Source organism: Sarcophilus harrisii, chromosome 2 (assembly GCF_902635505.1).
Source record: "Sarcophilus harrisii chromosome 2, mSarHar1.11, whole genome shotgun sequence".
In the NCBI taxonomy this organism is placed as follows: domain Eukaryota; kingdom Metazoa; phylum Chordata; class Mammalia; order Dasyuromorphia; family Dasyuridae; genus Sarcophilus; species Sarcophilus harrisii.
In genome coordinates, this window is record NC_045427.1 from 532,600,151 (window position 1) to 532,622,501 (window position 22,351).

Genomic DNA, 22,351 nt, shown 5'->3' on the forward strand with positions numbered 1-22,351 from the left:
ACATCAGTATGATGTTTGTAGGTATCAGGGAAGCAGCCAATGGAAAAGAAGAGAATAAAGATATGTCAGATTCAGTCTGCTGGACAAGACAGTATGCCATATGATTACTTGTGTATGTGGAGGGATTCACCTTGACAGGAAGGAGGGCTACCTCTTTGTAAGAGAAATGTAAAAGAAGAGAAAGGAAGGCATCTGAGTAATGGGAATTAGGAGGGGAGAAGGAAAAGTTCTTGTGAATGGCCTCATTTTTCCCAGGGAACTATGAAGTAAGGTTCTCACATGAAAGGGTTGGGAATAAAAGGGGTCAATGAGAGGTTTGAGGAGGGATGAAACGTTTTGTAAAAGCCACTGCAGAGAGTAGAATAGTGAATTGGCTAGGGAAGTATAAAAAGACATCTTAGCTATAATGAGGGCCCAGTTGAGATTATACAACAAATTAGTAGTGGCTCCATTAGTATAATTTTCTGCTTTTCTCCATTTTCTTCAGAAGCACCTAACTAGGAGCAAAGACAAGAGATGGTAGGGGTAATCCAAGGCTGAAGATTGTAGGACAAGTTCTTTTACAGGAAAAAAGGGCAAGAAATTAAAAAAAAAAAAAAAAAGATTAAGACAGTTTATACTGTATGATCCTCCTGGTCCATGGATCCCATGGAAAGGTCCCATATCTGCAAAACAGATGTATGTACATAAAAGATATCCAGTAACAAAATAGATATTTTATTTGTGCTTTCATTATAAATTGTGTACAGTATAGCCTATAAATCACCAATAAGGGTCTTTTAAGTCATTTCTCGTAATTCAAAAATTCATAATATAGAATCATCTGTGTATTTTATTCTGAAACAAATGAGTATTTACCTATAATATTTCTTATTCTTCTTATTGTCTGATCACTCCTACTCAGTCTCCTCAGGTAGATCTTCATTCTGATCACAACTATTAATCTCCTTTCTAGGCTCCTTCCCCTTTTCTCTTTATATTATTTCTTGTTGATTCATCATTCACATGGGTTCAACTGTCATCCCTAAGCATAGGATTCCCAGATCTACCAATACAATACTCTCTCTGCTAAGCTATAGTCTCATATCACTCACTGTCTTTTAGACATTTCACACTGGATATACCATATACATCTCATATTAAGCATGTCCAAAAGAGAATTTATATATCTTTTCCAAGTTTCACTATGCATATTCAATTTGTTGCCAAGTTTCTATCTTCATAATGTCTCTTGCAAAATTTCTCCAATCCTCTGCATTCACCTAGCCAATCTCTCTACACAGTACATATCCCTATGTGGTGCACACCTCTATAATCTCACTTCCAAACTACCACATTAGTCTTTTGGTAGTTCTTGCTGTTATTTCTCTCAGCGGAAATATATTCTCCACTCAGCTGCCAAAGTGATTTTTTCAAAAGTAGAGGTGTGATCTCTCAGACTAGCTGACAGGAAAAGATAATGATGAATGCTGGAGGGTATATGAGAAGATCAATACATTAATAAATTGCTGGCAGAGTTGTGAACTGATCCAACCATTGTGGAGAGCAATTGAAATTATGCCCAAAGAACAATCAAACTGTGCATATCCTTTGATCCAGCAGTGCTTCAAGTGGGTCTGTATCCAAAAGTGATCATAAAAAAAGGACCCACATGTGCAAAAATGTTATAGCAACCCTTTTTGTAGTGGCAAGGAAGTGGAAACTGAGTGAATACCCATCAGTTTGAGAATGGCTGAATAAGTTATGGTATATGCATGTAATGTAATGTTATTGTTCTATAAAGAGACTATTAGCAGGATGACTTACATGAACTGATGCTAAGTGAAATAAATAGAACCAAAAGAACACTGTACCCAGCAACAAGATTATTTGATGATCAATTGTGATGGACATGGCTCTTTTCAACAATGAGATGATTTGGACCAATTCCATAGACTTGTGATGGAGACTCATTTACCTCCAGGGAGAGGACTATGGGGACTGCATGTGGATCACAACATTTTTTAAACCTTTTTTTTTTTGTTGTTGTTGTTTTTGTTGTTTACTTGCTTGTTTTTTCCTCTCTCATTTTTTTTTCCTTTTTGATCTATTTTTCTTATGTAGCATGATAAATATGGAAATAGGTTTAGAAGAATTGCACATGTTTAATCTCTATTGGATTACTTGCTATCTAGAGAAGGGGGAAGGAGGGAAAAATATGGAACACAAGGTTTTGCAAGGGTGAATGTTGAAAACTTATCTCTGCAAGTATTTTGAAAAATAAAAAGGCATTAGAAAAAATGCATAGGTAGGACAATGGCATTCTCCTACTCAATAAACTTCAAATAAAAAATCTTTTGTTGGGGATTTAAATTTCTTCACAATCTCACCCCTTTTTACTTTTCCAGTTTTCTTAGACTTTACTGTCATATTTGTATCTATATAACTATATCTATCTATCTATCTATCTATCTATATCCATATCCAGGTACACTGGTTTTCTTGATGTTCTTCCAACATAACACCCCATTTTCTTATACTGTGTCTGAAAGGTTCTCCTATCTATCCCTTCTTAGCTTCTCTGGCTTCCTTTAAAACTCAGCTCAAATCCCATCTTCAGCAGATTTTTATGGTCTCTCCCACTATGAATACATTCCTTAAGATTATCTACTATTCACACTGCATATATCTTGAATAAACAATTTTCTTTCAGATAGTTTCCCCAATTAGAAACAGCTCATTACAGTTAAAATTAAAAATTTGCCTTTTTTTTGTAAACCCAGATTTAATACAATGACTTTTACCTAGTAAACAATAAATGCTTACTGATTGATGAATTGGTTTACTAATTTTTCATTAAATAAATCACAAGTTCTCTCCTTCTGGTACATATTGTATATACTTGTATCTTTATGTGTATTGTCAAATGGACAGCTTTTTTTGCCGAACACATTTGGTATCATTTTAAGTGATTAACAGAATTTTAATAAAACACCTTCTAAAATCAAGTTATAAAAAATTACTAACAGGGTCACAAGAGGCAAAATGACTTCTATTTACTAGAAATAAACATTTATCTAATTATTTTAAGGTTTTATAGTAAAAGACTGAGAAGAAGGAGACTCCCAGGTTATCCTTCTCCCTAATTTATACCTGAACTTCCAACGTTATTCTCTTCTCTGAACTATAATCCCAAACAGCCTACTAAACATTTCTACCTAAATACTGCTCACCTTAAATTCAGTATGTCCAAAATAGAATTTATCTTCTTCCCATCTACCATGCTATGACAAAAGTACTTCCTTCCCCCTTTTCGGTTATTAAACAATAATCAAATCAACTCTCTCACTCCTCCTGCAAAAAGTATTTCAATCTACTCAAAATCCATGTAATTTTCCAATTCACAATATCTTTCATCACCCTATATCTATGTGCCGAGATTCTGTTGGAATGCAAGTGCCTTTCAGGTAAAGCCGAAGTGGCAGGAAGCAGAAAGCAGGCTGATGAATCCTTCCCTCCCTCCCACACAAAAAAATCTCCAATATCCCAGGCAAAATCCTTATAGGAAAATTTAGAAAAAGTCACAGGGAGAAAAAGTTAGGTGAGCATAGGAAGACAGAGCACATGTTTATAGACCCTAAGAACAAGATTAGCCAGAAAGACACTATATTGTATATAGAACTCTGCAGCATGCAGAGCAGGTGGAAGTCAGGGCCCCTTCAAGGCATCCTGGACATTGTGATGGAAATAGGTGCCAACCAGTAGCTCTGTCACACATTCCATAGATCTGGGTCACAAAGTCAGGATAGATTGAGAAGGGGGATTGAACCTGGAAAGGGAAGTAATGAGGATACACCAAGAAAAGAGCAAGTTCAGAAACCAGTAGCAGTAGCGGGTTAACTCAGATTCTAGGCACAGAGCAAAATCTCACCATCAACATTTAGCACACCCTATAAAGGAATCAGCATGGCAAGGATCTCAGAGTAACAAAGAACTAAAGAGAAGCCTACAGTTCTGTCCCTCTAATTCAGCAAAACTAATCAGCTAAAAGAGGTTGATTCCAGCATCTGTCTACTAATGTTCAGATCAAAATCTAGACAAGAAACTTGTAGAGCTCAGACCAAGGACACCAATCAGACTTTGCAGTGAATCAGACCACTTGGGCAGCACTGAAAGCTTACAGGTCCCAACCATGTTACTGTGATCCTGAAATAAAACAATAGCTAAATATCTGAGGAATGCAGTAATAGGATCAAACCACACTTTTCCCTCTAGAAGTCTGGCAAAGTATAGTCAGAAAAACAAAATTTGAATTCAGAAGTAGGCTGGAAGAATGAATAAAAAAAAAATTCCTCATAAAGAATTATTATGAAGGTAAAAAAGCTCAAGACACAAACCTAGAAAAGAATAATTCCCAAATACCTACAAGCAAAGTCTGAGAGAAAAACATTGTTAGAACACAAATTTAATTAGAATTCCTAGAAGATATGAAATGAGCTTAAAAAAAAAGTTAAAAAAAAAACTTTTTTATTTCAATGAAATAAGAGTATTTGAGGGGGGAAAATGGAAAAGAAATAACTGGAAGAAAGAATTGCAAAGAAAATTGTTTGGTCAACAAATAGTGTGAAAATGTTGATTTTCTATTTGATTTTAATCTGCAAGTAATCATAATCTACATACTATGTAATAAATCTAAGCCATTTTTCTGTCTCTGAATGAAGACACTCATGAATTCAAAGATTCAGTCTTCCTCTCTCTGAAGTTAGATGACAAAGACTTAAGCTTTCTCACAATCAATGTTAAAGAAAAACTCTGTTCTCGATATTCTCACATAACATAATCTCAACATCCTCTGCAAGGTTTGAGTATTATATTAACCTTGAGAAACCGAGCTACAGAAGTTGTCCCATCTTTGGCAATTAAAAGAGTGGTTTTATCTAAGCCCCTAGACACAATGGATCTACATAACTGGGTCTCTATCAGTGACCTCAGGATGTAGCTAGGACCTATAAATTCATAAAAATGTTTCTTAGAGATAGAGGTGATCTTCATCCCATAGTTATGCTATGGCCACTTTCTTTAATATATCTATAATTCTTCACCCTTGTGTTGCTGGCCAAGTTTATGATTTTTGTTCTTCTATTCTTTGTTCTGTTCTTTCTTCTTTGCTTTTTATGCTGTTCTTTGTTCTTTTTTCTATGCTTGTGTCTATTTTTATCTATGCTTGCATGACTGGTATCTTCAATTCTAGATCTTTGGCATAAAAGAAGGAAAGCCATTGACCCCTTCATTAATAGGTATGATATCCTATTAATAAATGGTCCATTGCTTGAAGAAATGTCCCTCAGTTTACCTTTTTGTTAACTTTCAGTGACAATAAACTCCTTGAACATGAGACTGGATCAAATAAAAGCCAAGTCCTCCATAAAACAATGAGAAATGTTAAAAAGAAGAAAAAGGAGAAGGAAGAGGAGAAAGAGAAAGTAAAAGATTTCAAAGTAAATACATATGAAGTTAAAAAACACTGGGCTATTGGGATGCCATTATTCATTATTTCTCTTCACTTTCTATTTTAGGCTTTTTAAAAACAAATTCACGTTCTTCCTACTTAGTTATTTCTTCTTTAGTTTATGTATTTCTCACAGAACTAAAACTTTGGAGATTCCTATTTTGAATTCCTTCTTCTAAATAATTTCCATTTTATTGCCTTATAGATATCATTCCCATCCCTTTTTTTCCCATTGTGTCACAATATTAGAATGTTAAAGTCTTTTTTTTTTTTACTTTTTTAGCTTTTTATTTTCAAAATATATCCATAATTTTCTTTTTTCCCTCCTTTTTATTAAAGCATTTTATTTTTAAAACATATGCAAGGATAATTTTTCAACACTGACTCTTGCAAAATCTTATATTCCAATTTTCTCCTCTTTCCCCCCCATCCACTCCCCTAGATAGCAAGTAATCCAATAAATGTTAAACGTGGACAAAATATATGTAAATGGAATATAGGCATACATATTTATACAATTATTTTGCTGCACAAGAAAAATCTGATCAAAAAGGAAGAAAAATGAGAAAGAAAATGAAATTCAAGCAAACAACAACAAAAGAAGTGAAAATGCTACGTTGTGATCCACACTCAGTTCCCACAGTGCTCTCTGGGTGGCATATATAGTTTTCAACATTCACCCTTACAAAACCTTGTGTTCCAAATTTTTTCTCCCTCCCTTTCCCCCACCTGCCCTTAGATAGTAAGTGATCCAATATATATCAAACAAATGCAATTTTTCTATAATATTTCCACAATTATCATGTTGCCCAAGAAAAATCAGATCAAAAAGGGGAAAAAAGAGAGAAAACAAAAAGCAAGGAAACAACACAAAAGATGAAAATACTATGTAGTCCACATTCAGTTCCCACAGTCCTCTTTCTGGAAGCACATGACTCTCTCCATCACAAGTCTATTGGGATTGGCCTGAATCACCTCAATGTTGAGAAGAGCCACGTCCATCAGAATTGATCACTGCAAAATCTTGTTGTTGCTGTGTACAATGTTCTCTTGATTCTACTCACTTCACTTGGCATCAGTTCATGTAAGTATCTCCAGGCCTCATTGAAATCATGCTGCTGATCATTACTTACAGAATAATAATATTCTATAACATTCATATACCATAACTCATTCAGTCATTCTCCAACTGATAGACATCCACTCAGCTTCCAATTCCTTGCCACTACAAAGAGGGGTAGTACAAACATTTTTGCCTAGGTGAGTCCTTTTCTCTTTTTATGATTTCTTTGGGATGTAGGTGAAGTAGAGATACTGCTGTGTAAAGGGTTGAAACTCTTAAAAGGTGTGCTTAAATCAGACCAACGAGCACTTAAGGCTAATTACTTTTTGACAATGACTCTATTAGCATATGTTTGGAAAAATGGCCTTTTTCATGGTTCAGTGCTTACTCAATGTTTGGTGTGATCTTAGGCAAGGATTAGAGGGTGGGGTGAAACAACAAGCCAGACTTCACTTAGCCACAGGATGAGGAAAGAGGTTGGTGAGTCAAGAATCCCGGAGTCTCCTGGCAGTTTTATCTATCTCCTTCATTCCTCTCCTTGAAGACCTTAATTTATCTTGACTCCCGCTGTTGCTGAGGCCTCCAGGGAGTTGGCCTGGACTTTACACTGCTGCATCAAAGGGTATGCAGAGTTTGACAGCCCTTTGAGCATAGTTCTATATTGCTCTCCAGAATATTTGAATCAGTTCACAACTCCACTAACAATGTATGTATCCCAGTTTTCCTACATCTCCAACATTTATCATTATCTTTTTCTATATTCTTAGCTAATCTGAAAGGTGTATGGTAATACCTCAGAGTTGTCTTAATTTGCATTTCTCTGATCAACAGTGATTAGAGCATCTTTTCATATGACTAGATATGGTTTTAATTTCTTCATCTGAAAATTATCTAGAATAGATTCTTACAAGAAATAGAAAATAAAGAAGTATTACCCTATAATGTCCCTAATTATAAAATTCATTGCCACACTCTCTCCTCCCCATGATTATTTTCCCCCATTTACCATGAAATCTTTTACATCCATGACTTCCTATCCTTATGGTTGCTAGTTTCCCTTTTTCCCCAGAATTTTAACTCCCTTTCCTCTAAGGCAAATGTTGCCTATGGAAGCAAAACATTTTTTTTCAGATATAATGTTCTCTCTAAGAACCAAATATCCATTATAAAGTCCCCTTCTTCTTCCTACACAAACGTTCTCTCTTTCACTGTGGAAGCATTCTGCAGGTGAACCCCCTTCTACCACAGAAGCAAAATGTCTTTTCTTTCTCTATTTTGATTCCTACCTTTATTACTTCACCTAATCTCCTTAGACTCTTTCTATAGAAATTATATTCCCCCTAGGTTAGGTTCACAGGACAAAATAGTTAATAACTATAACAATCTAGTGTTTGACAAACCCAAAGACCCCAGCTTTTGGGATAAGAATTCACTGTTTGACAAAAACTGCTGGGAAAATTGGAAATTAGTATGGCAGAAACTAGGCATTGACTCACATTTAACACCATACACCAAGATAAGATCAAAATGGGTTCATGATCTAGGCATAAAGAATGAGATTATAAATCAATTAGAAGAACATAGGATAGTTTACCTGTCAGACCTGTGGAGAAGGAAGGAATTTGTGACCAAAGAAGAACTAGAGATCATTACTGATGACAAAATAGAAAATTTTGATTATATCAAATTGAAAAGCTTTTATATAAACAAAACTAATTCAGACAAGATTAGAAGAGAAACAATAAAGTGGAAAAACATTTTTACAGTCAAAGGTTCTGATAAAGACCTATTTCTAAAATATATAGAGAACTAACTCTAATTTATGAAAAATCAAGCCATTCTCCAATTGATAAATGGTCAAAGGATAGAACAGACAATTTTCAGATGAAGAAATTGAAACTATTTCTAGTCATATGAAAAGATACTCCAAATCAGAGAAATGCAAATTAAGACAACTCTGAGATACCACTACACATCTGTCAGATTGGCTAAGATGACAGGAAAAGATAATGATGAATGTTGCAGGGGATGTGGCAAAACTGGGACACTGATACATTGGTGGTGGAACTGTGAATGAATCCAACCATTCTGGAGAGCAATTTGGAACTATGCTCAAAAAGTTATCAAACTCTGCATTCCCTTTGATCCAGCAGTATTACTATTGGGCTTATATCCCAAAGAGATCTTAAAAAAGGGAAAGGGACCTGTATGTGCCAAAATGTTTGTGGCAGCCCTCTTTATAGTGGCCAGTAACTGGAAACTGAGTGGATGCCCATCAATTGGAGAATGGTTGAATTGTGTGGCATATGAATGTTATGGAATATTATTGTTCTGTAAGAAATGACCAGCAGGATGATTTCAGAGAGGCCTGAAGAGACTTACATGAACTGATGCTAAATGAAATGAGCAGAACTAAGAGATCATTATATACTTCAACAACAATACTATATGATCAAATCTGATGGAAGTGGCTCTCTTCAACAATGAGATGATCTAAATCAGTTCCAATTGTTCAGTAATGAAGAGAACTAGCTATACCCAGAGAAAGAACTATGGGAAATGAGTATGGACCACAACATAGCATTTCCACTCCTGTTATTTTCTGCTTGTATTTTTGTTTTCCTTCTCAGGTTATTTTTTTTTACCTTCTTTCTAAATCAGATTTTTCTTATGCAGCAAGATAACTGTATAAATATGTATACATATATTGTATTTAACATATTTAACATGTATTGAATTACCTGCCATCTAGGGGAGGAGGTGAGGGGAAGAAGGGGAAAAGTTGGAACAGAAAGTTTTGCAAGGGTCAATGTTGAAAAATCATCCATGCATATGTTTTGTAAACAAACAGCTATAATTAAAAAAAAAAAAAAAAGAAATCATATTCCCTTCATTGTTTACCATTAACATATAGGCTATACTATATATTATCTTTTATTTAGTATCTCCTCTGTTCTCTTTTAAGTGCCCTTTCATTCTTCATTTTTGTCCTACAAACAGACAAAAAAATGGATTCTTCATATGAAGGTGTAGAATTATTAAGTTTAGTCCATGGTATTTCAGGCCTGTTCCTTCACCCTCAATTCTTCCATTTAAATTATCCTTTCACCCTTATCTCTGAGTACTTTTAGAAAGAAATCTCTTAATGGGACTATTATTTTTGTTATTGTTTTGCTATTTTTGTTTTTAAGTCTACAGGTGTCTTTTTATTGATAGTTTCCCACCTCTCCCTACAGGTAATTTATTCCATTATATATGCCTTCCTTGGATTTTCTACTTTTTTGTATTTCTATCATTCAGAGAATTTGCAAAGTAATCAGTCAATCTGGTTTTCTTTGTAGGAATATTTCAAATTTTTCGTTTTAAAAATTAAAAATAAGTCTTTTTTTCACAGAATATTAAGCAAAGATTTGCAGGGTATGTCATCAGAAACTGTCTTGACCTCCTTTTGCTTTTCAGTGCATTACTCCATTTTTTTTCCAGTATTTTCTTACGAATGAAAAATAGTCTTTTGTTATTTGAATTTTTTTTTTCTTTTATAACTGGTTGCTTTCAGAATTTGTTGTTTCTCACCGAAATTATAAAATTTAATCATAATATTTCTTGGACTTTAAAGCATAGGGCTGTTTCTGGTGTTAATCTGTAGATTCTTTTGATAGACACTTTTGTTTTTTGTGTTCAGAAGTTCTAGATGGTTTTCTCAATTTATAATACTTTTTATTTTTTTGATATACTATTTTGGAAAGGCCTAAAGTTGTCTCTATGCATTCTATTAATAATTATGTTCTGCTTGCATAGAGGTCAGGATTTTCTTTTAACATCATTGCTTTTTGCTTCTCTTCTTTCAGATTGTCCTCTACTTCCATGAATTTATATTTCCAACCCATTTTTCTCTCTTTTGTTGCTGTGTTTAAATTTGTCACCATGAATTTGTTTTCTATTTATAATTTTGCCAATTATTTCTGCCACGCAAATCATAAATTCTGTTTTTTCAATAAGATTTATTTCTCCTGAGATTTTCAGTAATTTTAATATTTTTTCCCTCATATAACCTTCTTGTTCACTGATGCCTGCCCCTTGGAAAGCAATTTCCTTAAGGGCTGAACTTCAAAACACTCTCAGTTTCTTCTCATGTTGGAGAATTCATATTTCACTGACTTCAGTCTTTGTTCCATGTGGCTTCAAGGAAAACAACTGACCTTAATTAAGTGTGAGTCCTCTTTCCCATAGGAAAATACATGTTGCCATCTTTCCCTAAGTTCCCACTATTCTTAAATTCTCAGGTTGATCAGAGCCTGCTGGTTTACTGTGCTGTCAGACAGAGAAAACTTTTATTATTTTTTGTTTCTCCACCTCTTTAGCAGAGGGAAGTGGTAGAAATCAAAGGTGAATTATGCAGCAAATCTCAAGGACCTGTTGTGCAGCTCCACCAAAGCACAGTAGTTAATGAGGAAGTGAGTCTTAAATAAGTCAAGGAGAAGGGAGCAGCTTTTTATGCTGTTAGATCATGGATTTCTTACTTCAATAAAGCTCTTGGTATCTTAGATCAAAAGTGTCAAACATATGGTCCATAGGCCCACAAAACTCTCAAGTACAGCCTGAATCAGATTAAAATGTAATTGGCAAATATTTAACAAAATCAATAAACATATAATAAAATATAAATAATTTCAACATGTGATTTTCTAAATCAGTATGTGCCCATGAGGATCTTTATACATAGTTTAATGGTCCTTATTTCTATTTAAGTTTGACACCATTCTCTAAAATCATGAAGAAAACTGTAATTCTATGATTTTTTATGAATAATTCTTATTTTGAAGAGTTTTAACAAGTCATGGTAACAGTATAAAATGTCTAGTCCTCCATCTTGATCCAATCAGAAGTTGTGAACATTCAAGAAATGCAAATTAAGTCCACTCTTAAGATTTTACTTAGTATCTATTAGATTGGCAAAGAGGACAAGAGTGAAAAATGAAAAATTGTAATGGGCTGAGGTTTGAGTTGATGCACTGAGGTCCCAAGTACGTGAGGCTAAATAGTAATTGGACGATACCCTATTAATATGCATGATTGGATAAAGAATGGCCCATGCCCATTCTCTGTGCAAGTCCTGATGTGTTGTAGAGGAAATGACGATTTTGGTGGGTGGAGGCAGAGAGAGAGACAGGAAGAGAAGCTGGGAGAGATTGAGCCTGGGTTCCATACTCCTAGCTGCTGGTCGTGTGGCTGCTGGTCTAGCTAGCTTCTTGACTCATCTACATACATTGCTATTGCCCATTCTCTTCCACCTCCGATCTTTCTTCACTGAGAATAAAGATTGACGATTTTCCCCTAACCTGAATTCCTGACTCCGGCTGATTTTAAAATACACGGTCTTCACAAAAAATGATGAAAAAGCTAAAGGAAATCAGACATATTAATACACTGTTGGTGAGGCTTTCAATTGATTTCACAATTGAGAACTACACCCCAAAAGTAAGTCAGTTGTTCATAACATTTGACCTAACAACACTTCTATTAGGCATATCCACTAAAGAGATCAAACAAAAAGAAAAAGGACCGATATGCATAAGAATATTTGCAACAGTCATTTTTGAGGTAGCAAAGAACTAGAAACTAAGTTTCTTGCAATTATGAATAGCAACAGTAACTAAAGAATGAGAGTTGACATCTAACCATATTTAATCCAAAAAATTTTGGATCTTTGCATCTTTACAATACCTGAAGGGTTTTTTAAATTTTCTGATTTATTTTAACCAAGATTTTAAAGTTTTTAAAGAATTTAAAGATTTTAGTTTTCTTTACTGATTTTCAAAGCATGCTGACAATTAAAACAAATTGTAAAATCTTCAAAGTAACATAGTACAAGGATAAGGCTCTTTTATTTTCAACTAGTATCAATCATTTTGCAAGAATAGAAAAAATAATTAAATGACAAGTAATCAATGCTAGTATATTCTGTGATTAACTAATATAAATCATATCAAAAAGTATTTTGGTTAATTATTTCTCATTATAGCAACATTAGGCAAAGAAGCTATCATTCTAGGACATTATTTGCTAAGTAAACAATCTTATTTTAAATGAAGACCTACAAGATGCTATAACTTACAGATGTTATAATCAACTTGTATATACAAATAATAAATTTTTTAAAATGTTAAAAGTGTGGACAATATTTATTTTAAAGAAATACACATTTATTTAAATTGTAACAACTAAAAGGTAAAACATTCTGGCTGTTTTTGTTTCAAAAATGTTTGGTTTGAAACCATACTGTCTTATCAAATGATTTATATCTGGGATCAAAACATGAATAACAGTCTTTTTTTTTTTTAAAGAAATGACAATTTCTGGTAAACAATAAAAAATGTACTGAGGAAGGCATAAAATGTACTGAAAAAAAGCACACAAACATAGAGAAGAGCTAAGAAATAGCCACTGGTAAATATAAACTACTAAGTTGCTATATTGAGACATTAAAATATATTTTAAATATTAGAATTCCTTTCAGTAACAATAATATGTAAGCCTAAGTTATTTAAGAAATGATTAAAATTAACTCTGTGCCTCTTTTTTTTTTTAATTTTGAAAATGTATGCATGGATAATTTTTCAACATTGACCCCTGCAAAACATTTGTATTCCACATTTTTTGCCCTCCCTCACCCCACTCCCTCCCCTAGATGGCAAGCAATCCAATATCTGTTAAACATGTTACAAAACATATATTAAATCATATATATGAATATATACATACATATTTATACAATTACTATGCTTGTACCATCTTTTAAAAAAGGATAGATGTCATTTCTAGAACCCCTTTTCTTTTTTACTTACAATGGCACTACTATTCTTATTCAGGTTATCATCATCACCTCATAAGAAAGGTAACAACTGTCTCCTGCATCTAGTCATTATCCTTACCAATTCTTTATCCAAATGCTAGAGTAATTAGATATGTGAAGATAATCATCATGTTCCCCCTAAGTCCTCACTTTTTAAGCTAAACATTTACAGTTCTTTTTTTTTTTTTTGACTGATTCACAAAAGATATGATCTTAAGATTCTCAATTATGTGATTCACTCTCCACAAACACCTGAGCCTACTATTGGGATGCTTTTCTACATATCTCTAATAATAGTGGAGAACACCATAAAGCATTTTAAGAGTATTTACTAATGTTGACTGCTCACTGAAATCACAGCGTGATAGAAAGCCACAGAATTGTAGTATGAAAAATTGTGGAATTAAAATCAGGAAACCTGGAATTTAATACCAAGATCTACTGCTTAGTGCCTTTGTATTTTTGTTTTCCTAGTTAGCAGTGTCTTGGGCAGCAATGCTCCCTTAACATTTGCTGAAAGGGTAGTGAGGTGATACAGTGGATAGAATGTCAGGCCGGAGTCAGAAGAATTCATTTTTTTGAGTTTAAATCTGGATTCAGATATTTATTAGGTATGGGACCCTGGGCAAGTGACTTAACCCTGTTTGCCTTAATTTCTCATCTGGAAAATGAGCCAGAAAAAGAAATGACAAATCATTCCAGGAACTTTGCCAAGAAAACCCCAAATGGGGTCATGAAGAATTGTATACAACTGAAATAACTCTGACTCAACAACAAAATTTGTTGAAATGAAGCAACAAAGTCACATCATGGTGACCTTATATTTCTATAGCATTTTGAGATTTACGTTGTACTTACTCTATTTAAAATCTGTGAGGTATACAATATAAAGATTATTATCCCTATTTTACTGGTGGGAAAACTGAGTCTTAAAAAGTTAAATAACTCAATCACATAGCTAAGAAGTAACACAGTAAAGACTGGAAACTAAGTTTTCTGAATCTCAGTTCATTACAAAAGATACAAAGAAGTGACATAAGAGAGAGAAAATGTACATAAAGTATATAAAATAATCAGATAGAACAAAGAAGCACCTCCCTGGATCTCTGCTTCCTTCTTTGCAAAGAAGGTTGAACTAAAAGGTCTCAGAATTTCTACGATTTTATTACTCAGTCACTAACTAGACATGAGATATCTTTAGATCCTTTCACATCCTAAAACATCATTATTAACATGTGAATTTTTAAAGTGACTCAAAATGCAAAATAAAAGCCAGACATTGATTAAAAAAAAAAAAAAAAACTTATATTGTGTCTCCAACACAAAAGATTCTCAGTTCTATATGACTTTGGGGCAGTGACTATAATTAAATTATTGGGGGGATGTATTTTCATTTTGGGTGGAACTATATTAGTAGTATAAGAAAAGAGATGGGTTGTACAAGATCACAGATCTAATTACATTACCATTTTGACAAAATCTGCCTTTCTTCCAAGCTATGCTCTTAATGTCAAGTGTATTAGCATTCTTCCAGTGACCAAGGTCAAAATCTCAGTTTCATCCATGACTTCTCACTCTTCCTAATACTACACATACGCCCTCCCAGCTCCCACACTCCCCCATACACACACACACACACACACTCATACATACATAATCATACATACACTCACACTCACACACATTCACACACACATATATACACATAATCAGTTGACAAATCTTGGTTCCTACCTCACATTGCACATCTCTGTTGCCTTTTCTTTAAATTTATAGTGCCATCATCTTAATAATGACCTTCTTTATGAATTATTGCAATAGCCTCATATTTGGTTTCAAAATTGTTTATCAATTGATTCTCCACAGAGATGCAAAAGTGATTTTCCTAAAAGACAAGTCTGACCAAGTCACTACTCAACTCAATAAGCACCGGTGCTATCTGACTGACTTCAGGATCAAATATTATTTTATCTTATCCCATTCTTTTAAAACTTCTATTTTCTTGCCAAAATTTTATAAAGTATGTAAGTATTAATATAATGCTATGCATATATCATTTAAAAATAAACTTATACATATGGAAGCATGCTCAAAAATTTTTTACTGAAGGGTGAGAAATCAAAAAAATTTGAAGAAAATAGGTCTATATAAAGGGTAATAAAAGTCATGGTCATATGAGTGGCAAGAACAGAATGATTATGAAATATATTAAGCAAGTAGAATTGATAAAATTTGGCAACTGATTGGATCTGAGAATTGAAGAAAAAATATGACCTTCAGGTTTATGAATCTGGAAGACTGAAAGATCTTGGAATCCTTAACAAAAATAGGTGAGTTTGGAGGAAGGATGGGTTTAGGAAGCTGTTTCGTTTTGGATATATTGAGTTTGAGATAACAGTGGTACATAGAGATAAGTCTTGGCAAAAAAAAAAAAAAAAAAAAAAAAAAAGTCTGGTCTGAGAACAATAGGGATGGAATTTGGAGTCATCTGCAGAGAAATGAAAATTGAGCCCAAAGCAGCTAATGAGAACACCAAGAAAGAGTTGGTAGGATGAAGAGTAGATGAGAACCTAAGCATAATTTAAAACAAAATGTTATCCTTTTGTCATTTCAGGGTTGCTCAATAAGAGAAAAAAACTAACATGATGAAAATGTGTTGAAAAGATGTATTCACAAAACTAGTTACCTTATTATTTTTAATATAATAGTGTCAAAATATACTTAAAATTCTAAGTAAACATAAAACCTTTATGAAATCGAAGTTCAAATTCCAACACTGTGGTTAAATAAATCAAAAGAAAAAATATCCACAATATACAGTGTACTTTTTAATATAACATTTTAAAAGAAGCATATGATAGAAAAAGCATAGTTAAAATAATTTAACATAGAGGAATAAAAGTTCTAAAAACATGATTTGGCATAGAAATATCAGATAATATATTCTATTTTGCATGTCCCTTTTTGGAAACAAGCAAAAATGGGGGTAGACAGTACAGAACAAGAGAGATCTTAGAAGTGCACCCTTAAACCTCTAAAAATGTATTATTATTATTGGTACTTGATTATATAAATTGCTATTTTGGCTAAATTTCATACTAAATTGTTATGAACGTTTCCCCCAAAGATCTAAAATAGTGACTCTTCTCATAATGTTTAAAAATAAATTCACTTTACTGGATTCCTAGATACCAGATATGATAAAATTTAGTTATTTAAGTTCCATCCCAAATTCCTATTTTGTATTACACTTTTATTTATTGTATTGATTTTTAAAACTGAGCTATCACATGAGGATTTTGAAATAATTTCTTTAAAAGATGTTTTTTTATTAAAATGACTGTCATTGTATGACTTAAAGATCAAGACTAGTCATTTTCTTAAAATGTCTGGACAACTTTTATAGTTATGCATTTGTATCATTTTTTGAAGGTATCTGAAAACATTACAAAGAAATATTTCTATAAATAATTTTGGATGTAAGGGCTTTATATAGATGCATAAATGCTTAATAAATGTTGCTATTAATTCCAGATTTTTATTTTAATTTTTGCCACAAGCTCTTGATATAAATTTGATTAAGTCAACATGAGCAAGCAGATCAATACAATTAAGGTTTATTAAGCAACTATATACACACATACATCTATTTGCATAAAGATATATATGGGTGTGAGAGGTATATATACACAAATATCCGGCACTATTTTTTAACATCAATTTCTCAATATGTTAAATGGAAGAAAATGACATCTTTTCCTATATTATTAAAATAATGAGAAATAATCAAAGTACTGCTTGTAGTTCCATATTAAACACTTCTACATATTTTCAGGAAAGAAAGTGCTATTAGTCATGTTAACCATATTCCTTAGTAATCACCTTTAAAAGCTTTGTCTTCAAATAAAAAAGACAATTGTGTACATATGTCAGCACATATGCAAAAATGGATTTCTAAGGGTCTGAAACTATAATCTTATCATTGACAAGTCTTAGATTGTGACTCACCTGGAGGTAAAAATTTTAGTTGGTTATTAGCTAATCGAAGGTGACGTAAGGACCTTAGACGACCAATCTCTGGGCAAACAATTTCCAAAGCATTGTCACTCAGATCCAGACACTGGAGCTTTACAAGGGAACCAATAGCTTAAATGACACAAAACCAATAAAAAAAAAAAAGATTTTAACCATATTCAGACATTAATAAGATTGTTCTATTAAAATACTTTAAAATTAATATCCATGTCTAAGTTGATTGTAAGGTAGTAAAACCATAGGTTTATTAACAAAACATTATAGAAGTGTACACTCACAAACTCAAAATATAATCTGATGAGAAGGAACAAAAATTAAAAATGTGAAAATTCAGATACAAGGAAATACAAAAGGTCATTTATTTACATTTGGGATTTAATTTGGAATAAATTATATAAAATCTAAAACAAATGAGGAAGATTCAAGGTTAAAAATGACCAATATAACCAAGCAAAAGTATTAAGTAATAATCAACACAGGAAAAGGTTGGGACTTAGGATAAAGATTTACTAATAAAAGGATGTATTTAGTTTTTTTTTTTTTTTTCCTGAAATCAGATAGGAAAATCACAGCACTTAAGTACAATTTTAATAGAAAGGTGATAAATTTAGTCCACATAACAACATAGTAAGAAAGCTGTAGTAAGCTCTTTAGAGGGTTCTGCAATAAGCTTCTGAAAACAAACCAAAAAAAAAAAAATCCTCATCTTAGGAAGCAAAATCAGTACTAGATAGTATGCATTGCAAAACTGCAAAGGAACTTACCTTCAGGTACAACAACTATATTATTTGAATGAAGATACCTGGGTAAAAAAAGAAAACAAAATTATAACTGGTTTTCTTTATTATTTTGTTAAATCATCAATTGGCTTAATGTTGACTTGGAAACTTATTAAATAGAGATAAAGGTTTTATTATATAACTCTTATCAAGTCATAACTAATTATACCAAAACTTGGAATCACCATTGAATCTATTTTCACATTCCATTCAAACTATGGTACCATCAGAAACCCAAATTTTCCTAGTAAGTTGTGGCAACTACTGATCACATTAAACACTATTCACCAACACTACAATTGTTTGCTATAATAGCAAGTTAGCTATTAGTATACTGGCATAAATGAGGAGCCTACAGAATGAATAAATTGGGGAGAAGCAAGGGATGATGCTTCATTTTATATTAGAATCCATCAAATGGTTTAGTTTCCCTAGTCACAAAAAATTATCGGTTTACAAAAACTAGAATAATGTGAATTTTCAGGGACACACCTGTACATAATGAAATCATAAAGTAATCATAGAATATATAATACAAGGATGTCCAGTATGTCTAAGTAGTTGCAAGATATGGACAATAAATGGCAAAAGCAAAATTTGTTTCTAATTTATAACATCCTCAGAAATATCAAACACCTTTAGAATGTAATTTTCTGTCTATGAAATAAGCTTTAATAAACAAGGAACTAAATTTTTATTTTCTAAGTTTTAAATACGTTGACAAGTATAGTCAGCTCTAAGGACGGGAACAATTTTACAGCTAAGTATCTTTAGCACACTCTGGTGGTAAATAAACACAACTACTATCATTTGAACGTCATATAGTCTTTCATACAACTGTTGGAATCTTTACAAAGTGTTAAGCCATTAGAGTTGATAGAGACAATAATTATCTAATTTGGCATGATTCAATATGATTGATTTGATCTTAGAAGGAGATATTTTGGGCCAGAACTTGAAACAAGGCACTAAGTACAACTGATAGAAACAATGCTTGTGTTTACACCTTTAGAGAGCTCATAAGTATCTAAGTACTCAGTGGAGTTCACACGTTTGGGAGAGTTCAGGATTTAGAAAGAGATATCCAAATTCACACCCCCCCTTAGGGCCAGAGAACACTCGGGAGATAACCCAGAATCCCTCTCTCTCCAGAAGGAGGAGTTAACCTTTGGGAGATCATATATATATATATACAGGAAACTCTTAGAGCTTGAGAGAGTTTTCTTGGGAACATTGACTGGGGTTGGAAAGGAGCACTCTGGAAGGAATTTCTCCGGAACATTAACTGGGGTCAGAGAGGAGCACTCTGGGAGGGAACCCACAAGCTCTATCTTCGAGGCAAGAGATTCATTGCATCTTCCAACTTGGTGCTGGCTGGAGGCTGAAGAAAGCAGAGGCAGAGGCCAAGGACAAAGCTGCAAGATCTCTTGGAACCAAGCAGAGAGATAGGCCTCTGAGCTAACCGGGCTATACTGAAGGACACAATAAAAGATCTGAACTGTTATCACCTGGCTGTGTTTTGGAAAAAGAACACCAACATACAAAGCTATTTAATAATTAATATTTATAGAATAGATTAACATAAGAGAACATGTACAGCATTAATTTAAAAATATAAACTGAATTGGTTAACTATGTGGTAAACATTTAGATGGTTTTGTTTCTATTCTTTTTTTAAACAAATAATTTTTATTTTCCCAGTAAATACTAGAAAAAGACTTATTTTCAGTCTAATTGTACTACTGTAATTTCATCTTCACTTTCACAAATGCTAAAAGAATCTTGAATTCCTTTGAGGATAAAATAAAGGAGAAAAGTGTCCATATGGGGACTAATAAGCATAAATACAGACAGAAATTTGTGTTAAATCCTAGGGTGCTGCTTAAAACTGAAATCTAAACTGAATGATGCAGGGGCAAATAGTTGAGTGTCAGTGGCAAAATCAGAGCAGGCCACATCTGCAAACTCAACATCATATTCACTATGTGATGCTACTTCTTTACAATTGCATCTATTTTCCCCTCAAATAATGCCTTCACATCTAACCATAAAAAAAACTTTTTAAAAGAAACTATTGTCTAGTTAATTAATAAAAATCATATTGGTCTGCCAAGTTTCTAGTTCCAACATTTTCGATCTTTTATAACACTCAACAGAATTTCCTACCTCTTATCAAATAAACTTAGATATTTTTGTGACAAAGAACTAAAGTAACTGAAATGCACATATGTAGCAATGTTTCATTAGTCTAAAATTCTAAATGAAAAATGAGGAGCAAAAGAGTAGTTTTATACAGTCAAGAAAATAGTTGGCTATTTTTTATATCTGTTTTGCTTACATGAGGCCCATCTAAAAGTACATATCAAAAAAGTCCCTATCTTCTCTGTTTTACTTTAGCTACATATACAGAATGAAGCCATTCTGTAATGGCTTCACCATTCCATCATCCACAAGTATTTAATTTCTCTATTTATGAACTCCATAATTCATTTATTTGTTCATTTTTTTAATCATTCTAAATTTTCCTATGCCTTACAACCCTTTAATCTTGTTCTTCATCCTAATAATGACATCCATTCCCATAAATTCTCAGTTCTTTTTTTTTAAATGTTAAAATATATTTTAATCCAATGCATGTATATATGTATACATATTTATATACGTATGTATATGTATAAACTATGTATATGTATAACTATGTGGTAAACATTTAGATGGTTTTGTTTCTATTCTTTTTTTAAACAAATAATTTTTATTTTCCCAGTAAATACTAGAAAAAGACTTATTTTCAGTCTAATTGTACTACTGTAATTTCATCTTCACTTTCACAAATGCTAAAAGAATCTTGATTTCCTTTGAGGATAAAATAAAGGAGAAAAGTGTCCATATGGGGACTAATAAGCATATATACAGAGTGTATACATATTTATACAATAATCTTGCTGCACAAGAAAAATCAGATCAAAAAGAAAAAAATGAAAACAAAATACAAGCAAACAATAACAAAAAGAATGAAAATGCTGTGTTGTGATCCACACTCAGTTCCCACAGTTCTTTCTGTAGGTGTAGATGGCTCTCTTCATCACAAGGTCATTGGAACTGGCCTCAATCCCCTCATTGTTGGAAAGTCACATCCATCAGAATTGATCATCATATAATTTTTTTGTTGTTGTGTATAATGTTTTCTTGATTATGCTCATTTCACCTAGCATCAGTTCAGGCTCTCTAAAATCATCCTGCTGATTGTTTCTTATGATATTCCATAACATAACATAACTTATGATATTCAATGATATTCCATAACATTCATATACCATAACTTACCTCTCAGTTTTTTCCTAGGCATTCATCACAACACTGAGTAGGCTATTTTTCTATTCTTTTCTCAATACCTTGATTAACCAACTCAACTCTGTATTTTCCTCTATCCTTGATTCCCTTGTTTGTATTTTTGTTTTTACTGACCATCACATCTTGACCATTGCTATCCTATATTACTTCTAACAATTTGCCAACTTTTCTTCTATTTGCATCCCAGCAAACAGAGCTGGAGGAAGTTGTAAAAAGTACAGACTTATGTTATATGATCTCATCTGGGCTCTAACTACAGCTGGGCAAATATTCTATTCCTTTCTAACAGTTTTGCTATCCCATTCTCCACAATAGCTGTTTCAATCCTTTTCTTTCTTCAAACATCTTATAGCACTATCTCTTCTCAACAGCCTCATGCTTCACTGAAAACATTGAGGACTTATCTTGAGAGCTCCCTCCTCTCCCCTTTTCCTCATTTCCACATCTTTCTTTACTATTTCATCCTCTTGATCTCATCCCTTCCTGACTCTTAAGCAAAATGCTCCACTATTATCTCCAGCTTCTCTCATCTTCCCTTTGTCTAATGCTTATCTCCTCATCTAATTTCTCCTTATCTAATGCTTCATTCCATGATTACAGATAACAGCACCCCCATTCTCAACAAATCTTTACTTAATTAAAAAATTTCCACTAGGTATCTTCTATACCTTTCCTCATACATACATTGCTAAAATTAAGAAAATCATCTACAATGTACAGTTGGTGCCTCCACTTCATTCCCTTTCACTGATTTCTAAATCTTCTGTAAGGTAGTGTCTTAC

General features: G+C 33.0%; 1 protein-coding gene across 3 annotated transcripts in view; it reads right to left on the reverse strand.

Annotated features, from left to right (window-relative positions):
- LRRC28 (leucine rich repeat containing 28) overlaps positions 1–22,351 on the reverse strand; it is a 174,121-nt gene that overhangs the window by 118,822 nt on the left and 32,948 nt on the right. For all 3 annotated transcript variants that reach the window (XM_031955518.1, XM_031955517.1, XM_023497364.2), the window contains exons 4-5: positions 18,204–18,241; positions 17,413–17,550 (exon numbers count right to left, since the gene is read on the reverse strand). In XM_031955518.1, the coding sequence (XP_031811378.1) occupies positions 17,413–17,550; positions 18,204–18,241 (176 nt within the window). The remainder of the gene's footprint in view (positions 1–17,412; positions 17,551–18,203; positions 18,242–22,351) is intronic.